Source organism: Vanrija albida (genome assembly GCF_041260175.1).
Source record: "Vanrija albida strain AlHP1 chromosome Unknown contig_4, whole genome shotgun sequence".
Lineage (NCBI taxonomy): Eukaryota > Fungi > Basidiomycota > Tremellomycetes > Trichosporonales > Trichosporonaceae > Vanrija > Vanrija albida.
In genome coordinates this window covers 3067617-3091552 of record NW_027191423.1, presented here as the reverse complement: position 1 = coordinate 3091552, position 23936 = coordinate 3067617, and the positions used below count along the sequence as shown (strand labels likewise).

The window sequence follows — 23936 nt, the reverse complement described above, 5'->3', positions numbered from 1 at the left end:
TATGCGGTGTGTCCCTTGTGTCCCTGCTGCATATCCGACTACTTACGCTGCGGCCCCTTACGCCGCCGCCCTGGCCTTCGCTGCGACATCCTTCCACCCGTCCTCGCACACGGCGTGCGCGCACACGTCGCTGAGCGGGTACGGCGCGAGCAGCGCCTCGAGCTCCTTGACCGTGGCGGGGCCGTCGCACGCCGCCATCTGCGCCTCCCACTTGGTCTTGACCGTCGCCATCCAGGCGTCGTCGACGGCGGCGCGGAGCGCGACGGCCGCGAGGCACGTCGCAGAGCGGAGCGCCGCCTTGACGGCCGACTCGGTTGCCGTGTGGTTGGCGTACGTGTCCGAGTCTGCCGTCGTCAGGTCTGATCCCACTGACAGCCCAACGCTACTCACGACAGAAGTCGCCCTCCGGCAGGTCGGGCAGCTGGAACATGGGGTGCAGCGCCGGGCACTTGTACGTCACGTTGCCGAAGTCCGTCGTGCCGTACGTCACGAACTTGCGGTACGTGTAGCCCTCGCCGGCCCAGCGCTGGGTCACGGTCTCGAGGTACGCGTCGAGCTCTGTGCTGTGCTGCGTGTCGAGGTAGAGTGCGTCCTTTGTGATGGTGTAGCTGCAGCCCGTGGCGAGCGCTGCCGCCTTGTAGCAGTTGAGCGCGCGGTCGATCATCTTGTGCACCTCGCGCGCTGTCGGCGCGCGGATGCCGCACATGACCTTGGCGTTGGACGTGATGACTTGCGCGAGGGTCAGCGAGCGTCAGCCAGGAGGTGCAGCCAGACCCACTGTTCGCAGTCCACCCCTCGCTCCCCTTGAGCACGTTGTAGATCCTGTGCGTGTCGGGAATCTGCTGGCGCAGCAGCGCGACGTTGGTGTACCCCGAGACTGCAGCGTCAAGCGCGTTCACGCCCGCCGACGGCATCGCGCCGGCGTGTGCCGACGCGCCTTTGTACTCGATCGTGAAGGCCGCGTTGCAGCACATGGACGGCAGCCACGACCCGTTGCCCGTGATGCCCGGGTGGGTCCTGCCAGTCAGCCCACTCGGCCCGCCCACTCACATCAGGCACACGTCCATCTCGTCGTACGCGCCGCGCTGGAGGAGAAAGTCCTTGCCGCCATACGCCTCCTCTGCCGGCGTGCCGAGGAGGACGACGCGGCCGCTCACGCCGTTCGCCGCCATCACCTGCGCGGTGCCAATGGCCGCCGCCATGCCCGCGATGGCGATGAGGTTGTGCCCGCACGCGTGGCCGTGTGGGAGCGCGTCGACTGGGGCTCAGCTCGCCCCTCGGCAGTGCTCACGCTCAGAGTTGAAGCCCACGACCCGGCCCTCGCCGCTGCCGACGACCATCTCGGCCCGCCACGCCGTCTGCAGCCCGTACGCGTGCCGCGTGACACGCCACCCCTGCGCCTCCATGAAGCCGGCGGTCGTGTCGTGCGCCCGGTGCTCTTGCCACGCGATCTCGGGGTGCGCGTGCATGTCGGCCTGGACGGCGGTGAGCGCCGGCGTGAGCGCGAGGATGGCCGCCTCGACCTCGTCGAGGAGGGCGGGGGTCAGCCCGTCGGGCGTGTGCGTCGCTGTTACTGTCATTCTCGAGAATGTGGGGCCAGCTGGGCGACCAAGACCCGCTGACATTATAGCTGTTGCCTGGAGGAATGAAGCCGAGTGAGCCGCGGCTCGCGGCTGCCCCACTTGCCCCACCACGACGTTTGGTATACCCGCCGGCGATGGCCGTCGCTGTGGAATGATAAGAGCTGCTGGCGGCGTTAGTCGAGGCAAGCAATTAGTCCGTCCGACAGCATGCATAGATGCTGCTGCTGCTGCGATGCTCGCTCCGGTCGGTGATTGGGACGAGGGTCAGGTCGCCGGGCCGGTGGTCGGCCGTTTGGCGAGGGGAGCGAGCCGATGTGGCAGGAGTCGGCTTGGCGACGCTCTGCGTTCGGCCGTCGCTCGGCGTGATGTAGCTGCGGTGACCTTGGTCAGTACCCCGTGGGCGGTCTCTTATCAGTTTGACTCTCAGCCTACGCGCCCCGCTCGAGATTCAAGACTGACTTCATGGGCTCAAGATTGTTGACTACGAAGGCGACTGACCGCAGACCTAAGCCCAGAGGCCCGCGGCGATGCCCACGGCGAGCACCCCAGCCCCAACAGCGGCCGCACGACCGCCTGCGCTCTTCTTCGTCGGCGACGGCTAAAGTCAGCTTGAACGTCTCTATTGAACTCACTGAAGCCGCGGCCGCAGCCGAGCCCGACGACGAGACCGCAGCCGAGCTCGACGAGACCGCACCGGCCGGCGGCGCGGCAGCACCAGTCCCCGCACCACTGTTATCAGCTGCGCGCCCCACCCCAACTCACCCCGCACACCCGATGTTGGCTGGCGCCGGGCCCGGGATCGGCGCGTTGCGTATGTCGCACATCTCGACGAGGGCGCAGATGAACTGGTAGATGGCCGACTTTTGCGGCGTCGCGATGGTGGCGTCTGGGCTGGCCTCCCAGCACGCGAGGCAGCCTTGGTAGAGGTCGTATGATTTGGACTGGGCGTGAGCGGGAGGGGGTGGGGGGAGATAGGAGATAGGAGGAGAGAAGGAGAGGAGGAGAGGGGAGTGGAAGCGAGGGGGAAGGGAGGCGGCACGCACACTGCAGTAGGTCGGCACACACGTCGGGTCGTTAGTCGGGCAGGAAAGCGCCCAGAAGGTCGTGCACTCGTCCCGGCAGTCCGAGGAGAATGCTTGGGCGCCAGACGCGGCGGAGAGAGCTGGGGTAAGTTGGGGAGCCGGGAAGCACGTACCGAGAGCAGCGAGGACAGTGAGGCGCATGGTGTGGGTTGTGGTGGGTTATGGTGGGCAGCGTCAAGCCCCGCCCTCCCCTCTATTATACTCGATCTCGAGGGGGCAACGTCTTACCGGCCCACAGGCGTCCTCACACAAACACGCCACATCCGGCCTCTGAGCGAACAACACAAGCACAAGTCACCAGACCCGCCCGCCTGTCGCGGACGCACTCACCCCCGACAGTGGCGTCCGAGACACTCGCTCCGAGAGCGAGCGCCACAGGCCGCGACGCGTAGCCACACCCCGCGCGAGTAGCGCGAGGATCACCCACCTCCGCGCTAGCGCGTTGCGGATGGTAGCCCAGAAGCGAGGGGAGCCGAGCCGAACTGGCGCCGGCGCGGATGCTGCACGCTAGGCCGCGGAGGGCGATAGCTGCGGGTGGGCGGGCCGCGGCTGTCTGACTTGTGGCGTCCTTGTCCGGGGTGAGTATCGCCAGCTCCGGGCCTGGAGCAGTCGGGGTGGTGGGCGGGGAATGTACCTGATGTGCAGTGACGATCGCGCCGAGACTCGCTGCGAGCGGGCTAGTGGCAGGCCAGGCAGACTACGGCGCCTCAAAAGCAGAGGTTCGGAGCGGCTGGACCGTTAACCACTTAGAACTAGAACCTGCATCATCATGCCAACTCCAGAGTGATTTCCAGTATACTCAATCTGCTGGGCCATGGCGGTGGGGACGGCCAGAACGAGCGGTGCGGCCGTGGTTGGCCCACTAACTCCGTTCTAACCCGCTCCCCCCTCGCTTTGTCTTCAGTCACTCTCCATTCTCACCGCGTACCACTTCCTATCAACAGCACAGCCTTCCCCTTCATCATTCATCGCATAATCCTGCTCGCTCCCCATCAAGCCCTGCTTGCTCTGCACCCGCAATCCCAATTAATTAGCGCACCCAACCACGGGCGGCAGATACCGACTACTCCTCCCCCTCCTCTCCCTTGTCCTTCTTGAACAGGTGGCGGACCTTGTCCTTGATCTTCTCCTTCTTCTCCTTGACCGGCGCCTTGGGGTCCAGCAGCGCATCCCACGCCTTGTCCTGTTTGCCACGGAAGTGCTGGACCTCGTCAGGATCCGACTCGGCGCTGCTCGCCGCCGAGCTGAGGTCGCTCGAGCTCTCATAGTACCGCACGCCGCCGGTCGCCTCGTTGCGTTCGGCGTGCCGCTTCTTCTTGGCCTCCTGGTGCGCGTCGTCGTCGGCTGCCTTGACGGTGACGTGGAGCCCGACGAAATTGCTAGCGAGGAACGCTCGCAGGAGGGGCAGCAGGTCCTTGTTGGGCCGGTAGGTGCCGCTGTCGTTGTCGATGACGAGCTCGTACGCCGAGGGGTCGAGTGACTCGGTTTCCTCCCCCCCGTGGAGGTGCAGCGTCTCGACGGGTCGCGACGTGTCGCGTTTTTCCTTGGCCTCGGCGGTGGGTTCCGAACCATCTGGTGCCTTGGGCTCTTGGGACACGTGTGGAGGGTTCCCATTGTCGTGTGCCCCGGTGCTTTGCGGCTGCGACATGGTGCCCGGCCCACCGTTCGCTGGCGCGAGTGATAGCCGACCCATGTCTGGAGCACTGTCTCCAGCCTGGGAGGATGCGGGCTCAGCAGCGGCGGGGTGCGCGCCCCCACCACCCGCGTCATTCTTGCCCTTCTTGCCCTTCCTTTTCTTTCGGAACACTAGGTTGTGGTCGTGGGTCTCGACAACGCCGTCCGTGTCATCCGCATCCTTCGGCGGACGCAGCATGCTGTGGCTGGGGGCGTCGTAGTCGAGGGTACCGCTCTCACTGGTGGAATCGTTGCTCGTACCAGCCGCCGCTTCTCCACTACCGCTCCGATACTTGCGCACGTAGAACTCGCCCGAGTACGCAATGTAGTTCTGCACGTCAGCCCCTCCCGCACACATCGCACCCACGTCGATTTCGGAATGCATCGCGTGCTTGCTGAGCATGTCGATGCCAAACTCCTTGCCCGTCTCGGTGAACCGTATCAGGCCGTCGAGCGTGATGATGTACGTGAAGATGCGGAAGCCCTCACCCCAGTGCGTCATGTCGAGGAAGCGCTGCGCCATCGACCTGCCCGGGCCAGGCAGGCGGCCGTACTCTGTCGTCCCGTCAAAGTGGTACACGCGCCGGTGCTGCTTGCGCATCGCGCCGCCCATCATGGCGCCGTGGATCCCGCGCTCCTCGAACATGGCCTTGATGAACGACTTGAACTCGACGTAGCGGTGGTACAGCTCGTTCGGGACCGGTCCACGGAGGTTCAACTCATTGGCTTGGAAGCTGCCGTCAGCCGCGCACTCAAACCTACTCACTTGGCCTTCTCCACGCCCTCCTGTGTGCTCGTCGTTCCAAGAATCGTCCCAATCAGCGGCGAGTAGTGGGTGAACCACCACGAGGTGAGCGAGTAGATCTTGCCGCACTCGTCCTCCGTCTTGCCGAGCACCTCGGCCGAAATGGAGAGCGCGGGGTCCTTGTCCCGATTAGCAGGGTGCAGCTTGCGCACCGCGTGCAGCCCCCACGCGCGCGTCGACGCGCCGCGCTTCTTGAGCTTAAAGTCCCTCGTGTCCGAGCTCCACCCGTCCTCGAGCTCGCCGCTCCGCAGCGCAATCTTGCCCAGCCGGTCGTCCTTGGTCCCCGTGTCCTCGTCGTACACGCGCGCCGTGAGGACGAACCCCGTCTTCGGGACGCCGGCGACGACCCACTCGGCCTCCCACCGCGGCTCGGTCGTGCTGTGTGCCGTCGCGCTCCGGAACCGCAGGAACGGGTCCGTCTTGTGCCGCTTGCCGTACCGCCCGTCCCCGTCCGCCGATAGCTGCGCGAGGACGTACGGGTCCGACGAGAGCTGGCCCACGTCGGCGATGGGCATGTTGGTCCCCGAGAGGAAGACTATGCGCACCACGTACGTTTCGTCCTTGGACGGGCTCAGCTGCGTCGAGTCGTAGCCGCCTTCGGGCTCGCTGTCGCTCGAGTCGGAGGCGCTTCCCCCGTCCTTGCCGTTGGGCTTCGTCTGACCCTCCGTGGCCGGCTGGCTGATGACGTCGGCGTCTGCAGACTTGGCCGTGTCCTTGTCGTTACCCATTGTACTCCTGGTCTAGCGAGTGATCGCAGAGAGTGTGAAGAGCAAAAGGCACTTGTTGGAGCTCTTGTTGCTCGAGCAGACAGACTGGGCATCATCATCATTGCATCGTCGTCGTCGTTGCTGTCGTTGTTGGCCGATGTTTCCGGTGCCTTTGGTCACTCTGGACCCTGACGTCATCACAACCATTGCTGCCGAGGCCGGCCGGTCTCTTTGTTTGTTTGTTTGCGTCGAGCCACATTGTTTGCGTGCATCGTTGCTGTTACGCGCGCTATGCACAACCTGTGACGGCACCACCGACCCGTACAGGACATGAATACATGAATCATTCCGCATATATTTGAATCGCTTCCGACTGACCACGGCGACAGCCTCACCGGGACCTCCCCCCCCACGCTTACCACTCGAATGCCTTGGGACTGTCCCCAAACTCAAACGTCACTGTGCCAGTACTCGAATAGGCGGCAACGAGCGAGCCAAAGCTGTCAGACTCACCGCCTGTCGCTACTCTGCCAGACAAGCGGGGCAGCTCAGGGTTGTCGGGCGGCACTCGCGGGGGTACGTGGTTGGGCCGCCACCGTCCACCGAACGCCAGTTTGGCTGGCTTGTGGTGGGCCAATTCGGAGACCTCACCCTCGCTGCTAACCCCCAACACGACGCTTGGGGGCAGACGCTGTTTGGCGGTGGCCCCCGTTACCGCTCGAAAGCGTGATACGAACTTGCTCTTCGCCGAAAAGACCACGTTGCGCGAGGTGATGAGCTCGACGAGCCCATCCATGTCTTCGTTCTGCTCATAAGTCAACTGAATGTCGCCGTTGCTGCGCAGAACTGTCGACGAATGCTTGCTGTCGCCATAAACCCGGCTCGGAGCATCGGACCACCAAGGGACAAAGGCATACAATGCCTCCGCGAGTTTGCGGATGAACGCGCGCCTAATGTCGGTGAATGTGTGTGTGAGGGGCTTGGGCCAGTAGGACTGGGAGACGTTGGCGATGATTCCTTCCCTTCCGTCCAGGTTGAGACGGCGCGCAACTTGAACACCTCGGGCGGTGATAGACCCAGAGGTTGACAGGAGTGCGAGTTGAAAGGCCGACAGTGGTCCGACGTCAATGTTTTCCGTCGCCGATGCGAGTAATCGTCCGACCCGAGGGGTGTCGCTGCCGGCAGTGATATTGAGGCTGCTGTCGACCCGAATCGAGAGAGAGTACAGCCCGCGCGATCCAGGGGGTACCTGGATATGTATGGCGTGTGCTCCCGGCAGGCCAGACCCTTTGATCATCATCGCTGACCCCCCAATGTTGCTGCTTGCATTCACCTCAGCACCGGCATAGGAACGTCGTATCGGAGAGCGGACTGTGACAAGAACTGTCTTGGGATCGATGGTATCGGTCGCATATGAGATCGTGAGGGAAGGTTTGCTAAAGCCAGTCACCTCAATGCCAAGATGCTGGTCCAGGGGGGTTGTGCAGGTGATCGTCGATGTAAGAGGGTCATCGTCGTCGCCTACGATCCGTGTGCACGGTTGCTCGGTAGACCCAAACCTCTTCTTTTGGACGTTAGGGACATGCATGTACTTGTACTCACTCGCCGCCACTTGTTAAAGCGCGGGGGGTAGTAACCCCACTCGCGTCCCCAATTCAGCTCTTGAAGGAACGGACGATCTGGTTCTTTGATCCACTCTTCTCCGTTGCTCAGGCTGCGGGAATACCACATCTGAACAAGTCCTTGCTTGGCATAGCTATCCCACTGATTGCGGTCAGGCTTAGGAAGGGACACGACATGACGCCCATCTCTCGTTGGGTTGCCGTATTTGTCTCTGGCATTCCCTTCGATCTCGGACGTGATCCATGTCGGGCTGGTCCAAAACTCCTTGAAGTTGAAAAGATATGCTGCCAGACCGATCGACCAAACGCAGAACAGAACAAAGACAAACAGACCGATCAAGACTGCGATGACCGTCTTGCGCTTGGGGCGTCCGAGTCTCCGGATCGTCTTGATGATACGCCGCACGAGGAACTTGATGACCAAAGCTGAAGCTGCCAGCGCCGCCTTGGGGTCGTCCGCCTCGTCCGCGTCGTCGCCCTCAGCTTGTCCAAAGAAGAACCCGTCGACCCGAGTCGCGGCGTCGACGAACTCATCGCCGACGGTGCGGTGTTTCGGTGCAGGGGCCTTCTCTCCGGGCGAGGGGTTCTGTATCGTCGGGAGCAGCGGCTGCTCGTCGGCAGGGAGGCCTTCGTCCCCGTTGAGCGACATGTTGGAGCGAATGTCGAATGAGTGGCAACACCAACATGCATGAGTGCGGCTGCAGATAGGTCTCCGACCACGACTCCAGCTTGCCGCTAACTTCGACTCCACTGCCAATTCGCCTCTGGCCGTTGTCAACCAAAGTCGACAGGAATGGCGCTGAAACGGCTGGGAGCACCGCAATCCCCCTGCCCACCACCCAAGGCAGTGAAAAACGGGGGTACCGCGTCTCGGCGTGGTCATGTGCGCATGTGCATGAGGAGAGCGGCTCTCGGCGCTTGTGGAGTCCGGTAGCGGACGGCGCTGACGTGTTGCCCGGCAGGCGGCAGGCGAGCGAAGCCATGGACACCCGGTGCCCGGGATCGGCTGCCCGAGCCTCAAGCGTGTCCCATGACGCCACGAGTCCGGGAATCACAGGGACTGAGCAGCCGGAACCTCGTTGGAACCAAAGTGCATGCGTGAGGAGCACCGGAGGTGGAAGACAATGTCTCCTCCCCAGAGTGTGTTGCCCGACAGTCCTGCGTGCACAGTAGTTCAATCTCGTGCTCGCGTTCGTTTGGCTCAGTCGCGCACGCGCCGACACGCGCTCGTTATCAATGACGCAACCTTTCAAGGCTTGGGACGACCCGCCGTGACGGAAAATAGAGTTGCTTGACGATAATCCAGTCGGAGAGCAGGTAAGTACCAGTCTCGGGGGGGTGATTACGTTGCGGATCTGTTCCATGACATAAAACGCACACCACCTTCATCTTGCATGGAAAGTCTACATGCTATCGACTGGCTCCCACTGCCCAACTGCTTGTCCCTGCAACTCGCTGGTAGCTACAGTGATCGGCTTCCCCGCAGAGCGGCTGAGCCTACCCAGCCTCCGGCCATACTCCCTCCACGTGCTTCTTGCTTCCCAGGCTCTGCAGCCAGTCATCCATAGTCATCCAAATGGTTTTGGGCGGAACATGTGGGTGCGTGTCGACGGCGGGCAGCTTGTTGTCGAAGCGATACTGCAAGGGTGCCAAGTGCGAGTTGAGAAGGACGCGAGCAACGTGGTGTTGGCCACTGGGTCCAGGCTGCCAGCCTTCCATTCCGACGATCGTGATGGATCCACCATCCGGCCACCCTCCACGATGAGAAAAGCGGCCGAGCAAGTACGTGATTGTATACCGCGCCGCCATTACAGTCCGGGCCATGCCGAGCATTGCGGGCTCCCCAGGCGGATGGAGGACGAGCACAAGGTCGATGAGCTTGAGCTTCGCGAGGGGCGGATAAAAGTCGCGGTCTTCCGCCTTGGCGGTTGGGTTGCTACGCGCCCGGATGTGAAGGACATACTTTTTGACTTGGGGCAGCGGGTAGGGGTTGAAGCGCGTCGCATACTCCCGCGGGGGCAGGTTGATGGACAAGAAGTCGACCACCGTCTCGACACTGGGGAGCACCCAGCGGGCGGAATCGACTCCGTCGCAGGCAATGGCAGCGTTGCCCACACGGCGCAAGGTGTGCAATGAGGAGAGCGCTTCGAGAGCGTGTCGTACCAGCTGTGGGTGAACTGCGCTGCCGTTGTTGCCGCAACCCAGACTACGTGCTGTCAAGTCTGCGACCTTGACGAGCTGCCGCTGTGAGCAAGTGATGTCGGGCCTTCTAAGGCTCGGTGACTCACACGAGCCTCTGGGGCCAGAGAGGAGCATGTACAGGCCCTTGGACTCTTGGTTGAGCACGAGCTCGACATGCAAGTTGAGGAGGCTGTCCATCCGGGTGCGGAAGGCAGTCGAGGTCGTCCGCAACGCCCGCATGGAGTCGATGTCGCATCCCTCGACAATCATGTCGATGAGGCAGGGATAAACTGTGTGGTCGAGCGCCGGCATAGCAGCAGATGGTTGGTGTGAAACAACAAGGTCGGCTGCTAGTGGGTGGCAATTATGGCGCGTCACCAGCAATCGAGTGCAGGTCGTCAGGTACGCCAACAACTCTCTGCCCCACAACTCGCAGCGACCCACAACCCGCGTCTCCGAGCTGGTACATCTACGCGTTCATCGAGACTCACCTCCACCTTGGTGGACATGCTCCGATTCAGGACACACACGTTGGACGCCATCACCGGATCCAAATGCACCTTGAAGCCGGCCTGCTGTCCACCCTGAGGCGCTCCCTCGCCGCCGGCGGCGCAAGGCGGGACACCGCGGCTGAATGGCCGACCTGGCCCTGTGGAACCTTGGTGGCGCTGGCAGGCCTGGCAGAGTACCCCCATGATGCCTGCTACCAGTCCGCCGGAGTCCGCGGTCGGCACCTACACGCGCCGAACGACACATTCCTCGGGTTTGCGTTCGCGCTGCGGATGCAAAGCCCAGTCTGTCAGGGCGCGCTGAAACGGGGCAGACGCGGCTGTGAGGGTCCTCGGAGTGGAATCGGAGTAAACAACGCTCGATGCTGGGGCCTCTGGCGTGGGCGGTGATGCCAGGCGTGGTGGTTGCTGTCGGCAGTAGCTGCGACTCGGTGTGCCCCATCGTGCGACAGTCATCAGTCACATAAAGCAGCACAGAGAGCCGGCTGCTCGCTATGCAGCACTGTGATAAGAGAACCGCGGTATGCAGCCGTGCAGTCGGCACAAGGAGCCGACCGCCGGTTGAGTCAGGTCCAGCCAGGCCCGTCCGATGAATTGAACTCTTGGCAGGCTTTATCAAAATGACGGGCTGTTGGTGGCACACCCAAAGTTGGGTGGCACGGTGGCATCCTGGCCGTTCGCTTGACACACGTACTGTACACGTAGGTTGGGCCGACACTCCCAGCACAATAGACGTATTTAGAAACGTGAGTGCCCGCTTGCCCAAAACATCGGTCGGCAACTGCCGAGGTGTGGCACTGTGGCCTTGGCGAGCCCAAACATGGCGACATGGCCCACCAGGCAGATGCTATAAAGGTTCCCTCGTCCTTGACCCCCACCGCCATCAACTTGAACGTGCTCTCACTTTCTCACTCTCTCTCCGCGTCGCTCCTGCGTGGTCTCCAGACCTTGCTCATCGACACACCCGGTATTCCAAAAGACCCAGCCTCACTTCCTCACCGTGCCACCCCCCCATCCCCCCCCCCCTCCTCATCTCACCATGCCCCGCACCACTCTTCCCCATCTTCTTCTCGCCGCACTCTGGCTCGCCCCCCTGGTGCTTTCCCAGGGACTTCTTCAGACATACACGGGCTGTGTGTTGAACCAGTACATTCAGTTCATGCCAAGCTACGCACCCCTCGCGGGAACATATGCGACCACCACCGACTGTGCGGTAGGTTCGCAGTGGTGGCAGGGGCCAGGGCGGTTGTCAGCTGTGCCAGCATTGCTGACCATGCCGCAGACCGCATGCGCTGGCAATACCGGCATGATGTACAACGCGGCCAACGGCGTCTGCAGCTGCGGAGCGGGGGGTGGGCAGGACATGTACTTTGCCAGAGTCCCAGCAAACGACCCGGCAGCGTGTGCAGCGGCCGGCGGCTCGATCGTGCGTGCCCCATCCCCCCCTCCGAGCTAACGTCCAGACCTACAAGCTCGGATCGCCCTTCGTCTTCCAAGGGGTGTGCTTCACGCAAATGACTAGGGACCAGCGCGACATTGACGCCGGCGGGCAGCAGCCGGCCGACCAGACATGGGACTCGTGTCTCGCCCTCTGCGCAGACTGGGTGTACACTTTCTTTGGCTGGACCGACCTGAGCGGGTGCTACTGCGCAAACCACTGGCCGACCTCGACCTCGGGCGACACGACGATCTGTGGCCCGAGAATCTTCTTCCCGTTCAAGCAGGATCTGCCGTCCGGAGCGCCTGCGCGCCGCCGCCGTGCCCGGGCCGAGCTCCAGCGGCAGCAGGTCCTCGCAAGCAACCCGTACTGCCCCGTGGGCTCTGAGGCATGTCGTGTTGCCCCAGAAGCAGGCGTGGGGTACGAGTGTCTCCACACACAGGACGAGCTCGAGTCGTGCGGCGGGTGCCGGTACGGAGTGCATGGCTCTGCTGGAAATGGGACCGCAACCGGTGTCGAGTAAGTGCCGATTGGGCCCCTGTTCTACACGCCGCTCACACCACAGCTGTACGTCCATTCCTGGCGTCAAGCCGGGCGGCGTCACTTGCTCCCGCGGCGAGTGCGTCGTCTCGGCTTGCAGCAAGGGCTTTGTACGCCGTGGTAACTCGTGTGTTTAGGGACGGGTCGCGGGGTGAAGGATTGGACAAGGCCGATTATTTAGAGTTTAAGTAGAGAGCCGAGCCAACGGGACTCGATAGATCGCTCACCGCCCTGACGCATCCCGTCGCTATAAAAAAAAGTAGAGAGCCGAGCCAACGGGACTCGATAGATCGCTCACCGCCCTGACGCATCCCGTTGCCTGTGGTGGCGTCAAGCCGGCGGCAGGCACCACATGGGTCTGAATCGCTGGCTTGGCTTCCTGTCGTGGAAAGCAAGACAGATGTGGCGCTGCTGAGCTAAAATCCTGACGGGCTCCAACTGAATGCCGCCACACAAGGGCAGAGTGAAGTAGCACCCTGGGTGTATGTACATCAATGATGCAAGCCCCGAGGGACGGAATGATGCACTACTGAATGCCTCTGATAACCTAACGGCCCCGGCACAGGGTAACCGATTAGATGACTGCCGCAAACAGCATGCTCCACAAACAACAGAGACGCCGGCGCGGTAACATCGGCAAGTGCGGCGTATACCCACCGCGCGACCATGCGGCTCTCCGTCGCTCAGTCCGTAGATTGTCCGAGACCCCCTGTGTGTGTACCCCATTCATGCGCGGCCCACTTTGAATGGGATGCCTCTGCGCAACAACATGGTCTGGCCGAGATAATAAGAAGCTGCATGCTGCCCGTGGCATCGCCATCGTTTCCCTGCGGTTTCTTCTCACCCCAGTCGCTCACCATGTTGCGCGTCCCAAATCTCCGGTTTCTTACAGCCATATTGTGGGTCGCCACACCCATAGTTCTGGCCCAGTCCATCGTCCAGACGTACACCGGCTGCGTGAAAAACGATTTGAACGATTTCATGGGCTACGTGACCGTCCCGGGGACATACTCAACCAACGTTGCCTGTGCTGTAGGTCGGCTCTGATGGTCCTGGCGCACAGTCTGCCGACCATCCGCGGTCACTGACACTGCCACAGACTGCATGTGCCGGCCAAGGGCAAATCGGCGCGCTGTATAATCAAACGAACGGTGGCTGTTACTGCGGTGCCATGATGCCACGATACACCTCCTTCGTCACGGCCGTAGCAAACGACGGAGCGTCGTGTGCGGCGGCTGGAGGCTCGATGGTGCGTTGCCCTTTCTCTCCAAGCTGACGCCCAGAGCTACATGCTTGGATCAAAATTTGCCTTCCAAGAGTGCTGGTCATTCATCAAGCGCGACCCGCGCGACATCGACGCCGGCGGGTGGAAGGACGGTGTCAACACGTTCGACAGCTGCGCCGCCATCTGTGCAGACTGGGAGTGGTTTTACGAGCAGTTTGCGGGGTCAGCACGCTCGTGCTACTGCGCAAACTACTTTCCCGTGGATGTACAGCGCCCGACGCAGAACTGCCCGCCGAACTACTTCTACGCGTACAGGCAGGTTCGAGCGGAGCCGTCCGGAGCGCCCGGCCGCCGCCGTCGTGCTCGGGCAGAGCTCGAGCGCCAGAAACTCCTGGCAAGCAGCCCCGACTGTCCGGCTGGCGTTCAGGCGTGCAGCGTGTTCCCCGGGGCAGATGGCTACGAGTGCCTCGATACCCAGTCGGAGCTCGAGTCGTGTGGCGGGTGCCGATTCGGAGTCCATGGCGCCGCCAATACGACGGCGACCGGCGTCGAGTAAGTTCCGCGTTGTTGCTGCTGCTGGAGAGGCCGCTCACGCCACAGCTGTACCTCCCTCCCTGGCGCCAGGCCGGGCGGCGTCACTTGCTCTCGTGGCGAGTGCATCGTCTCTGCGTGCAATAAGGGCCTTGTGCTTCGGGATAACCACTGTGTGTAACGACTGATCGCCAGGTGGTGATATGGGCGAGAGGACAATTTATAGACATAGATACCGACACCGGCGTCAGGGCGCTTGTATAGATGTCACCTTCTATAGAACACTGGCAAGTGCACTGTCCGTTATCTACTCCGTTACTGTGCCGGCATATTCATGATACATCGGGTTGTTGTAACCCTGTCGACGGCAACGAGAAGTCACTGCGCTTGACGAACCTGCCAGTGATTAAAGAACATCGGGTGGAGCGACTAGAAGGCCGGCTGGAAATGCATCTGATGGAAGAACTACGGCCACGAGACTTGATGGATTGCTCGCCCCCATGAAGCGCCACGCCGTCTGAGGCAGCGCCATGTCGTCGGCAGAAGCGGCAGCGCCATGTCGTCGGCGGCAGCGCCAGCGCCATGTCGTCGGCTACTGCGCAAAGGAGGCGGCACGCGTCGCACCGAGCTGAATGGACGGCTGGATGCTGTGGCTACTGTGGCGGGGCGGAAGACGCGACGGTGTGCCTAGCCTTGCTTAACACGCCGTGCGCGCCGGGTGTCTGTGCACACCCCAAAGAACCAGCCACTCGAGTTGCACAATCTCACGCCCCAGCCAGTCCGCATTCACATGGCGCAGACGCGTCTCATTTCAGCCCTTCGCTGCGGTGCCATGAGAACCCTTTTCGATGGACTGGGAGCGGACGCCACTGGGCGTCGAGACGCGCAAGCCATGGGCGGTGGGCGGTCCGCGGTTGGCTTGCGTCAGCGGCTGCTGGGACCATGCCGGGCCTTCTGCGAGGCAGCCGCACAACAGCGAAGGGGGCTGGACGACAGAATTTCCATCGGCACTTGGTGTGCAGCAAACTACCTAACCCGAACGGTTGCCAGTTGGAGACGTGGGGTCAAGGACTTAATATCTGGCAGGCGCTATCGAAATGACGCCACACCGAGGGCAGGGGGCTACCCTGGGCGCCGGCTTGCGAGCAGCGCGTCGATAGGGCTGTCCCATTTACGTCGACCCAAGCCCCCAGGAACGAGGTGATGCCCCGCTAATTGCTTCTGATGACTACCGAACAGCCACGGCACTGATCAAGGGCTAGGTGAGTGCCCAAAGAAGCCGCTCCTCAAACTGACACGGGCATGTTGGTGTTGGCGAACGCGGTGCACCCAACCCACCACTTGGCCACGGCCAGTTTTCCGTCGTCCACTCCTTCGATTGTGAGAGATTCCCTGTACCCATTCATACGCGTTCATTGAATGGAATGTTCCTGCGCCGCGACATGGCCTGGGAGTTATATATGAAGCTGCGCGCGACCCATGACCCCGTCTTCATCCCCCAGCGCGCTCTCAAGCTCATCGTGCGCGGCCGTGTTCGTCGTCTCACTCAGCCAGCCCAGCCGCCCTCCGAGTGTACATATCTGGACTGTCGCCGACTGCATCCCCAAGACCCAACTGCGACTTCCTTCCAGCCTGACCCCCTCGCCAACAGTGCCTCAACATGCTGCGCCTCTCCAGTCTCCGGCTGGTTCTCGCCGCCGTCGGGCTCGCCCCCCTCGCCCTCGCACAGGGCATGCCCATTGATCCCACCCCCATCCTCCAGACATACAGCGGGTGCGTGCGAGGTCAATACGTCCCAGAGATGAACTATGAGAATATCGGACAAATTCTGTCGCTCAACGACTGTGCCGTACGTCGCCTCGCCCCCAGCGGCCAGCGCGGCCCACATGCCGCCGGCCGCCCGCTCAAACATGGCTGACCATGCTGCAGGTCGAATGCGACGCCCGAGGTGCAACGGGAATGATGTGGTACCCGGGATTCAATTCGTGGGACTGCCTCTGCGGCTCGACGGCCCCCGACTTTGGTTTCTACAGCGGGGCTTTCGCAAACTACCCCGAATCGTGCAATGCCGCCTCAGGCGTGATGGTGAGTGTCTCGCTCCCTTCCGGCCAGCTAACGACCAGTACTACACCCTCGGCTCGCCCTTCGTCTTCCAAGAGTGCTGGTATTCCGCCACTATGGACCAGCGCGATATCGACGCCGGCGGGCAGAAGGGGGTCGTTCATGATCTTAGCAGCTGCTTCGCGCTCTGCTCCAGCTGGCAGTACACGTTCTATGGCTCAAATCGCGACGCTGAGCCACCCCTGTGCAACTGTGGAAACTACCCGGCGACCGACCCAGACGGCGCCGGGACGGGCTGCGGCATGATGAACTCGTTCTCGTTCAAGCAGGATGCGGTTGTGCCCGAACCATCCGGAGAGCCTGCGCGCCGCCGTCGCCGCCTGGCCGAGCTCGAGCGTCAGCAGGTCCTCGCCAACAACCCGTACTGCCCCGTCGGTTCGCAGGCGTGCCGCGTGGCCCCCGGCGCGGGCGGGTACGAGTGCCTGCACACCGAGTCTGAGCTCGAGTCGTGCGGAGGCTGCCGCTACGGAGTCCATGGCGGTGCGAACGCGACGGCGACCGGCATCGAGTGAGTGCTGCGCGACGACCTGTGGACATGCCGCTCACGCCTCAGCTGCACCGCCCTCCCTGGCGTCAAGGCCGGTGGCGTTACGTGCTCACGCGGCCAGTGTGTCGTATCAGCGTGCAGCAAGGGCTTTAGGCGTCGCGGCAATCGCTGCGTTTAGGGTGGTGTGGCCGAGGAGCAATGGACAATTACCGTAGAGCTTAAACGCGGCCGGCCGCCACGAGGCGCGAGCCGCCAGTAGATGATACGTCCCCTAGAAAACACTGGCATGTGAACCCTTGGTTGTGCTTGCCGGAGCAGCGGGCGTTGAGGACAAGTGAAAACAGGCGAGACTGCTTTGGCGAGTCGTCGAACAGCGGACAGCACGAGCCGATGGGGACGACTCGGCGGGGAAATCGAGGCGGGGAAATCATGCTTGGACAGAAATGAATCAATTGGAGTCTTGGCATGTCGTCCTTGAATAGTCGGCTTGTCGGGCGGTATCAGGGCCTAGTGGGACCGGAGCCTGATTAGGAGCTTGTGGCTGCCAGTTTGGCCAAGCTGAGATGGGCACCAGAGCTTGGCTGCCCTTGAATACTCGGCGCCGGTCCCGCTGTGCCATGGATCTCGGCGCGAGATCGGCAGCCGGTGGACCAGTGGCCAGGCTTCAAGGCATACGAAGCCGAGGGCCACACAAGCGCGGCAAGATACGCGTTTGGCGCATCCCGCCCCGCACGAGTAGCGCCGGCGCTCCACTTGCCTCCGGTGCTAGCGGGTCGGAGAGGCCCAGACGATCGGAGTAGAGAGGGGGCTGGCCTCGAGCGTCCCAGCATGGAGTGTGGTCTAACTTTGGCGGGCTTCCATCAATGGCGCTCGCAATCGAGGACGCGCCGGTTTGAAGGGACGCACGTTCGAGGAGCATTCGGCCTCCGCTTCCACGACCTGGCCGATCATCGCCTCTCTGGATGCGGGAGGGCCAAAACATACACGCTGGCGACACCAGCAAAAGCTGGACGAGTTAGGAATCGAACCAAAGACCTTGTCAAGTAGGTAGTAGTACCGCAGTACTCGTGCTAATGACACGCTCTACCAACTGAGCTACACGCCCGGAGAGATGTCGACGCTGTGCGTCTAGGCCACGACGGGGATCGAACCCGCAATCTCATGATTTACTTCTGCTTAGAGTCGTAGTCATACGCCTTGCCATTGGGCCACGCGACCTTGGTGTTTTGATGGTTGGTCGGACGTACGTGAGTGGTCCGCTCGGCGCTTTGCCCTGAAGCGGAGGTGCGAGCGCACAAGGGGCAAGATGCCGCCGGGGCACATGCCGACATGGGATGCGCCACTGCGAGCACGGTCTTGGCAGGCGACAGCAGCAGCAGCAGCAGCCGCAGTGGCTGATGTCGAGCTGCTTGCGAGATGCGTGCGACGCCTGTCGCAAGTGGCAATGATCGGCGTGATCTGCAGCCGTGCCATGCCGGCCGTCTGCCACATCGAAAAATGAGCGCCATGCATTATGAAATCCCCTCCCTCGCCTCTACAACCTCTATGTCTAAACACATCTAGCCTACGCCTCGGGAGGGCTAGGCGTGAGCACCCACCACAGCGTCTGGACGAGGCGGAAGCCGCACAGCGCGCCGAGGGCAGCCACGACGCCTCCGCCGCCCGAGATGGCGCGCGAGACGAACGCGCCGAACAGCAGGGCCAGCACGCCCGACACGCGCACGTCGCGCGACTGCACCTTCTTCATGGCGAGGAGCAGGGGGTCGTTGAAGATCTCGACCCAGGTCGTGGTCAGGACGACGGTCGTGTTCATGGGGGAGCCGATACGCTGGGCGTGTGAGCGGGCGGGCGCATACGGCTGTAATGGGGCAGAACACTCACCTTGCCGATGATGCCCTGCAGACCGAGCGACGCCGAGATGAAGGCCAGCGCGACAAAGCCGAGGGGGTTGGTCCACGACGGGTTGTGGCGCGTGCTGCGGGTGTCAGTTGCTTCCTCGCAAGCGCGCACGCGCCTACTCACCCAGCGTAGCCGCTCTGGCCCGAGTAGTGGTGCGCGATGGTCGCCGCGGCAGCGAGGAGCACCTGGAGCAGGCTGGAGAGGACGAGCCAGGTGCGGCGCTTGGCGCCGATCTTGTCGCCGATGCGGCCGAGAGTCGTGCCGATGAGGAACGAGAGGAGCGAGCATACGGCCTGCTGATCGGGCTTCTCGAAGCCGTACGTCCTCTCTCCGATGGGGTCGAACGCGCGCGCAATAGCAATGCCCAGCTGCGCGACGTTGCCCGTTTGGAAACCGCACCAGATGAAGCATGCCTGCGGGGTTAGCTCGTGTTGAGGCCATGGGTGGGCGAGATCGGCTCGCGTTCAAGACGCGCCGGATACGTCGGGTGGAAGGCTGGGAGGACTTGCCGGACTTGCCAGGGCAAGGGAGAGCCGGCTCCAACAAGCCTTCTTGTCGAACCGCAGCACCGAGCAGTGACCACCGCCGCAGCTGCTGCTGCCCACTAGCACACTCACCGAGAAGGACATGGCACTGGTGTAGCCCGTCAAGAAACACGCATAAATCGACACCCAGATACACTTTTTCGGGTCGACCTGGTCCTGGAGGTAGTCGACGCTTCGTGCGACGAGCGACTTGGGGACCGCCTTGCCGGCAGCCTCGACGTCAGCCTCGGTTTTTGACGAGGTGGCGCTTGTCAACTGGGTCATGGTGTGCGACGAGATGTGGGGGGTGCGATGAACGCGATGCAATGCAATGCAATGACTAAAATATATCGTTGGATCGAGTCAAAACCCGGCACGGAGGCGGCTGGGCTGGCGGGGCGGGTAGGCGGCAACTGTTGTTGCTCCTCGCTGCTGCGCTTGGCGCGCAATTAAACCGGCCTGGCCTCGGACGAGCACCACCCCAGGCGGCCGTCTCCGTGGCACCCCCTGCTCCCTTGCCTTGCCTTGGTACTCCGAGTCTCGAGCCGTCGTTCCCATCTAACCCTATGCCGGTCGCGCATGCACCCTGCGCCTCGGCTCGCAGTGGTCCTTGTCTGTGCTCTGTACAGTGGGCAGTCTGTCCGCCAAGAGTTGCGACAAAGCACGACAATGGCTCGCAATCAGCAAAAGATATGGAATCCCGCCATTTCCCCAAACAGGGCGGAACTGGGGCCGATTCAATTTTTGATCCCGCGAGCCGAGCCCAGCCGATAGCATATTCAGTCCTTCTGGATTGGCACGTGGCGGGTAGATTCCACGTGGAATTGCTCCCGCCGCGTTTTCGAGTCAGAAGTCGGGCCGACTTGCTCTCTGCGACAGAGATATCTCGACGGCCATCTCGCTCTCGACGTTGCTGCAACAACAACATCTACTAGACTATCAAAAATGGCCCCTCCTCAGGCTCCCATCAAGGTCGGCGTCCTCGGCGCGACTGGCACCGTCGGCCAGCGGTAAGTGTCAAGACTGCAGCGAGCGGCCGAGGTGTGTCGGCCAGCGAGTCCTCCTCGTCGGCTGCCCCTCAGGTCGACTTGTGCCGACCCAGAGTCAGTCTCCCACAGCCACTGACCCCGCCAGCTTCATCGAGCTCCTCGCGACCCACCCCTACTTTGAGATCCACGCGCTCGGCGCGTCGGCCCGCTCGGCCGGCAAGAAGTACGTCGACGCGACCAAGTGGAAGCTCGTGTCGCAAATCCCCGAGAGCGTCAAGGGCATGATTGTGCAGGAGTGCAAGCCCGAGCCGTTTGCCGAGTGCGGTGTCGTGTTCTCGGGTCTCGACCACGACGTTGCTGGCGACATTGGTAAGTGCCGGCTGGCTCTACGCACGCTTGCACCGGCTAACACGCCGCAGAGGTTGCGTTCCGCGCCGCCGGCCTCAACGTCTTCTCCAACGCCAAGAACTACCGCCGCGACCCCCTCGTGCCGCTCATGGTCCCCCTCGTCAACCCCGACCACATTTCCGTCGTCCGCCACCAGCAGCAGGAGCTCAAGCTGTCCAAGGGCTACATTGTGTGCAACGCCAACTGCTCGACCACGGCCATTGTCGTGCCGCTCAAGGCGCTCGAGGTCGCGTTCGGCCCGCTCAAGACGGTGCTCGTGACGACGCTCCAGGCCATCTCGGGCGCGGGCTACCCCGGCGTTTCGTCGCTCGACATCCTCGGCAACGTCGTCCCCTTCATCGGCGGCGAGGAGGAGAAGATTGAGTGGGAGACCAAGAAGATCCTGGGCGGCGTCAACGCCGACAACAGCTTTGACCTGCACGCCGGCGCGCCCCTCAAGATCTCGGCCAACTGCAACCGCGTGCCCGTCATCGACGGCCACCTGGCGTGCGTGTCGGTCGAGTTCTCGGGCAAGAAGCCGTCGGTCGCCGAGATTGAGAAGGCCTTCACCGACTACGTCACCGAGCCCCAGACGCTCGGCACGCCGTCGGCACCCAAGCGCGCGATCGTGCTGCACGACGCGCCCGACCGCCCGCAGCCCCGCCTCGACTGCGACCTTGAGAAGGGCGCGTGTGTCTCGGTCGGCCGTGTGCGCGAGTGCGGCGTGCTCGACGCCAAGTTTGTCTGTCTCCTCGACAACGTCCGCCTTGGCGCCGCCACTTCGTCGGTGATCAACGCCGAGGTCGCTGCAGAGCGGGGCTACCTGTAGACGGTTGTCTGCTGTGCATTAAATCGTAGTGGGGTATCGGGAGCAGTAGTATTGCATTGTAGAGCGTGTTTGCATTGGTGTGGTTTAGGCGGGCGGTTGTGGGGTGGAGCCAGAGTGGACGGATGGACGCCGGCGTGGACGGTGGGGCTCGATGTGGACGGCGGTGGACGGTGGACGGCGCGGCGTGGACGGGGACGTGCCGTGCCAGCAGGCCCGCCGCTCGTGGTGCCTCTTGTCCGCTTATCCGCCGCCGCTCGGCTCGCATATCGCACGCACGCACGCACGTCGACGATAGCGGCGGGGCAGCGGGGCAGGCGGGGCAGGCAGCCGCGGCGCGGCCAAGCCACCCACCCTCCACTCCATGATCCAGCCCGTCGGGCAGCGGACGCCAGGGCCGGCGCCTGAACCCACGGCTGACAGAGCAGTGGGCACGCACGCTGAGCGGTCGGCGATGCGCAGGCGGCGACGCCGAGCTGCGCGTAATGCAGCGAGCTGGCCGCCTCGCTTGGTGGAGCGGGGCTGCCTCCGGGCAAGGTATATATGGCGGGCGCGGCGAGTTGTCCAGATCCCACATCCCCAAGCACCCCGCCCACCTCCAAGCACCGCAACACCAACGCCAACCCACACCCACCATGCCCCTCTTCCCCGAGCCCACGACGCAGCCCATCCTCGCCGGCAAGACGGCCCTCGTGACCGGCTCCAACACCGGTACGTCCCCCCTCCCCGGCCCCCACTGACGCCCAGGCATCGGCCTCGAGGCGGCGCGCATCCTCGCGGCGCAGTCGCCCGCGACCCTCATCCTCGCCGTGCGCTCCGTGCCCTCGGGCGAGGCGGCGCGCGCGCAGCTGCTCGAAGCGGCCCCGGGCCTCGACATCCGCGTGTGGACGCTCGACATGGCCTCGTTCGACAGCGTCAAGGCGTTCGCTGCGCGCGCTGAGGCCGAGCTGCCAAAGCTCGACGTGGCCGTGCTCAATGCCGGCGTCGCGCCCGGGTCGGGCAAGCGCCCGCTCGCGGCCACGGGCGACGGGCACGAGCTCACGCACCAGGTCAACGTGCTCTCCACTTTGCTGCTCGCGCTCCTCCTCGTCCCGGCGCTCCTGCGCGCCGCGGACCCGAGCCTCGTCATCGTCTCGTCCGAGGTGCATGCCTGGGCCAACACCGGCTTTGTCGAGCGCACGCAGGCGCAGGGCTCGCTCCTGAGGGCCGTCGACGACCCGGCGCAGTACGTCAACGACGAGCGCTACTTCCTCTCCAAGCTCCTCCTCCAGCTCGGCGTGCGGCGCCTCCTCCCGGCCCTGCCGGGCATCCGCGTGGTCTCCACCACGCCCGGCCTGTGCAAGACGGGCCTCGCGCGCGACTACACCGAGGAGGAGCAGGCGGCGATGTACGGGCACGCACGTAGCGCGCGCGACGGCGCGACCGTCGTCACTAGCGCCATTGGCTCGCCAAAGTCCGAGGAGGTACGTGCCGTGCGAGGACGGGGACGACGCGCTGACGCTGCCCAGTTCTGGGCCGACTGCAAGCCCACGCCGAGCCCCTCGGCGTTCATGCACACGCCCAAGGGCGACGCTGCGAGCGCCGCGTACTGGGCCGAGCTGCTCCCGCTCTTTGAGAGCGTCGCGCCGGGCAGCACCAAGGTGCTGGCGTAGATAGATGGCTAGATGCGATGCGAGTTGTTGGCTTGGCTTGGTTGCGCGGGGAGGTGGACAGGGGTGTGGGGTGGGGGTTTTGGCTGCAAGAGATGTATCTCGATCAGAGCGTCAGTCAGCTCGTGGCGACAAGCAACCTCTGTCGACGCCTATGGCATGCCGCCGCCGCGCGTTTGCGCCGTCAGTACCACCCGCAACGCCGCCGCGCGCTTGCGCTCACGCCAGTGCCACCCGCCTCGGCGACAGGGCTGGTATCGCCGGCGCGGCGGGCGCGCTTGCGCCCATGTCATTACTACCCGTCCTGCCCTCGCCCCGCCGACAAACTGCAATGCAATGCATGGTATAGAGACTCTGCGAGGGGGAACGTGGCTGCGGCGTCAGTTGGCGATCCCTTAGGCCAACTCACACAACCCGACTACTTCTTCTTGCCGCCCTTGAGCTGCGAGCGCTTGCCCTGGCCTGTGAGGTGTCAGCAAGGTCATTTGGCAAAGCCGGGCACACCGAGGCAGCAGCACGCCGCCTCGACCCACGCCCCCGCCATCTCGCTGCGCTCGATGGCTCGTACTCACCCTTCTTCGGCGCGCCCTTTCCACGCGCACGCCTCTTTCCAACGTCCTCAAAGCGCACGTACTCCGTGTAGTCCTCGACCCAGCCCGCGAGCTTGAGGTTGGCCTCCTGGCCCTTGATGCGCGGGCCGGGCTTGGCCAGGCGGGGGATCTCCTCAAAGCCGTCCGGCACAAGCAGGTGCTTGGGGAGCTGGTACAGCCCTCCGGGCTGCTCGGGCGTCGCGAGCCCGTCCCACCCGGCGTACTTGTTGCTCGCGGTGATGCGGTTCAGGTCCTTGAGGCGCGGGAACGTCGGCACGTAGTTGAGCACACTGGGGCCGCGTAGCCGTTTCCGGAGGTACTTTGCGCCTGTGCGCGCGTTGGAGGCGACGGCCGCCGTGTTGAAGATGGGCGCGCGGAGCGAGGAGAGGAGGGACGTGAGGTTTGCTGGTGGCATTGTGGGTGGTGTGGTCGGTGAGTGAGTTGCTCGACTTTGTGCGTTTCGACATTTCGAGGGAGAGATGGAGGAGGAACGGGGTGATACGGGTCGGCCCGAGGGGTGACACGTCATTTGTCGCGTGGAAGCCACGTGGTCTCGGCGTGGTTGTG

General features: G+C 63.4%; 12 protein-coding genes and 2 non-coding genes across 14 annotated transcripts; 5 read left to right on the top strand and 9 right to left on the bottom strand.

The window, feature by feature from the left end:
* Window positions 1–57: 57 nt before the first annotated feature.
* On the bottom strand, window positions 58–1580 carry Q8F55_005977 (uncharacterized protein; the record flags this gene model as incomplete). Its single annotated transcript, XM_069354450.1, has 5 exons — window positions 58–344; window positions 391–729; window positions 779–1017; window positions 1051–1258; window positions 1292–1580. The coding sequence occupies 5 exons, from the start codon at window positions 1578–1580 to the stop codon at window positions 58–60; spliced, it is 1362 nt and encodes a 453-aa protein (XP_069209092.1).
* Window positions 1581–2088: 508 nt separating this feature from the next.
* Q8F55_005976 (uncharacterized protein) lies at window positions 2089–2806 on the bottom strand (the record flags this gene model as incomplete). Its single annotated transcript, XM_069354449.1, has 5 exons — window positions 2089–2181; window positions 2216–2312; window positions 2346–2524; window positions 2627–2745; window positions 2779–2806. 5 exons carry the CDS (start codon window positions 2804–2806, stop codon window positions 2089–2091), a joined length of 516 nt encoding a protein of 171 aa, XP_069209091.1.
* A 922-nt stretch (window positions 2807–3728) lies between these two features.
* Window positions 3729–5872, bottom strand: Q8F55_005975 (uncharacterized protein; the record flags this gene model as incomplete). The annotated part of the gene is made up of 3 exons (XM_069354448.1): window positions 3729–4670; window positions 4707–5073; window positions 5106–5872. The coding sequence occupies 3 exons, from the start codon at window positions 5870–5872 to the stop codon at window positions 3729–3731; spliced, it is 2076 nt and encodes a 691-aa protein (XP_069209090.1).
* Window positions 5873–7607: 1735 nt separating this feature from the next.
* On the bottom strand, window positions 7608–8122 carry Q8F55_005974 (uncharacterized protein; the record flags this gene model as incomplete). The annotated part of the gene is made up of 2 exons (XM_069354447.1): window positions 7608–7615; window positions 7654–8122. 2 exons carry the CDS (start codon window positions 8120–8122, stop codon window positions 7608–7610), a joined length of 477 nt encoding a protein of 158 aa, XP_069209089.1.
* Window positions 8123–9679: 1557 nt separating this feature from the next.
* Window positions 9680–9924, bottom strand: Q8F55_005973 (uncharacterized protein; the record flags this gene model as incomplete). The annotated part of the gene is made up of 2 exons (XM_069354446.1): window positions 9680–9711; window positions 9762–9924. 2 exons carry the CDS (start codon window positions 9922–9924, stop codon window positions 9680–9682), a joined length of 195 nt encoding a protein of 64 aa, XP_069209088.1.
* Window positions 9925–11677: 1753 nt separating this feature from the next.
* On the top strand, window positions 11678–12278 carry Q8F55_005972 (uncharacterized protein; the record flags this gene model as incomplete). The annotated part of the gene is made up of 2 exons (XM_069354445.1): window positions 11678–12120; window positions 12167–12278. 2 exons carry the CDS (start codon window positions 11678–11680, stop codon window positions 12276–12278), a joined length of 555 nt encoding a protein of 184 aa, XP_069209087.1.
* Window positions 12279–13312: 1034 nt separating this feature from the next.
* On the top strand, window positions 13313–13922 carry Q8F55_005971 (uncharacterized protein; the record flags this gene model as incomplete). Its single annotated transcript, XM_069354444.1, has 2 exons — window positions 13313–13390; window positions 13425–13922. 2 exons carry the CDS (start codon window positions 13313–13315, stop codon window positions 13920–13922), a joined length of 576 nt encoding a protein of 191 aa, XP_069209086.1.
* A 1934-nt stretch (window positions 13923–15856) lies between these two features.
* Window positions 15857–16530, top strand: Q8F55_005970 (uncharacterized protein; the record flags this gene model as incomplete). The annotated part of the gene is made up of 2 exons (XM_069354443.1): window positions 15857–15982; window positions 16021–16530. The coding sequence occupies 2 exons, from the start codon at window positions 15857–15859 to the stop codon at window positions 16528–16530; spliced, it is 636 nt and encodes a 211-aa protein (XP_069209085.1).
* Window positions 16531–17512: 982 nt separating this feature from the next.
* Window positions 17513–17610, bottom strand: Q8F55_005969. Its single transcript has one exon. It is a non-coding gene; the product is annotated as a tRNA-Ala (tRNA).
* Window positions 17611–17635: 25 nt separating this feature from the next.
* Window positions 17636–17723, bottom strand: Q8F55_005968. The gene has a single exon. It is a non-coding gene; the product is annotated as a tRNA-Arg (tRNA).
* A 346-nt stretch (window positions 17724–18069) lies between these two features.
* Q8F55_005967 (uncharacterized protein) lies at window positions 18070–19213 on the bottom strand (the record flags this gene model as incomplete). Its single annotated transcript, XM_069354442.1, has 4 exons — window positions 18070–18333; window positions 18387–18480; window positions 18528–18817; window positions 19022–19213. 4 exons carry the CDS (start codon window positions 19211–19213, stop codon window positions 18070–18072), a joined length of 840 nt encoding a protein of 279 aa, XP_069209084.1.
* A 660-nt stretch (window positions 19214–19873) lies between these two features.
* Window positions 19874–21133, top strand: HOM2 (aspartate-semialdehyde dehydrogenase; the record flags this gene model as incomplete). Its single annotated transcript, XM_069354441.1, has 3 exons — window positions 19874–19938; window positions 20063–20286; window positions 20337–21133. 3 exons carry the CDS (start codon window positions 19874–19876, stop codon window positions 21131–21133), a joined length of 1086 nt encoding a protein of 361 aa, XP_069209083.1.
* Window positions 21134–21765: 632 nt separating this feature from the next.
* Window positions 21766–22782, top strand: Q8F55_005965 (uncharacterized protein; the record flags this gene model as incomplete). Its single annotated transcript, XM_069354440.1, has 3 exons — window positions 21766–21841; window positions 21878–22593; window positions 22639–22782. The coding sequence occupies 3 exons, from the start codon at window positions 21766–21768 to the stop codon at window positions 22780–22782; spliced, it is 936 nt and encodes a 311-aa protein (XP_069209082.1).
* Window positions 22783–23197: 415 nt separating this feature from the next.
* Window positions 23198–23784, bottom strand: Q8F55_005964 (mitochondrial 37S ribosomal mS33 domain-containing protein; the record flags this gene model as incomplete). Its single annotated transcript, XM_069354439.1, has 2 exons — window positions 23198–23241; window positions 23352–23784. 2 exons carry the CDS (start codon window positions 23782–23784, stop codon window positions 23198–23200), a joined length of 477 nt encoding a protein of 158 aa, XP_069209081.1.
* Window positions 23785–23936: the final 152 nt, after the last annotated feature.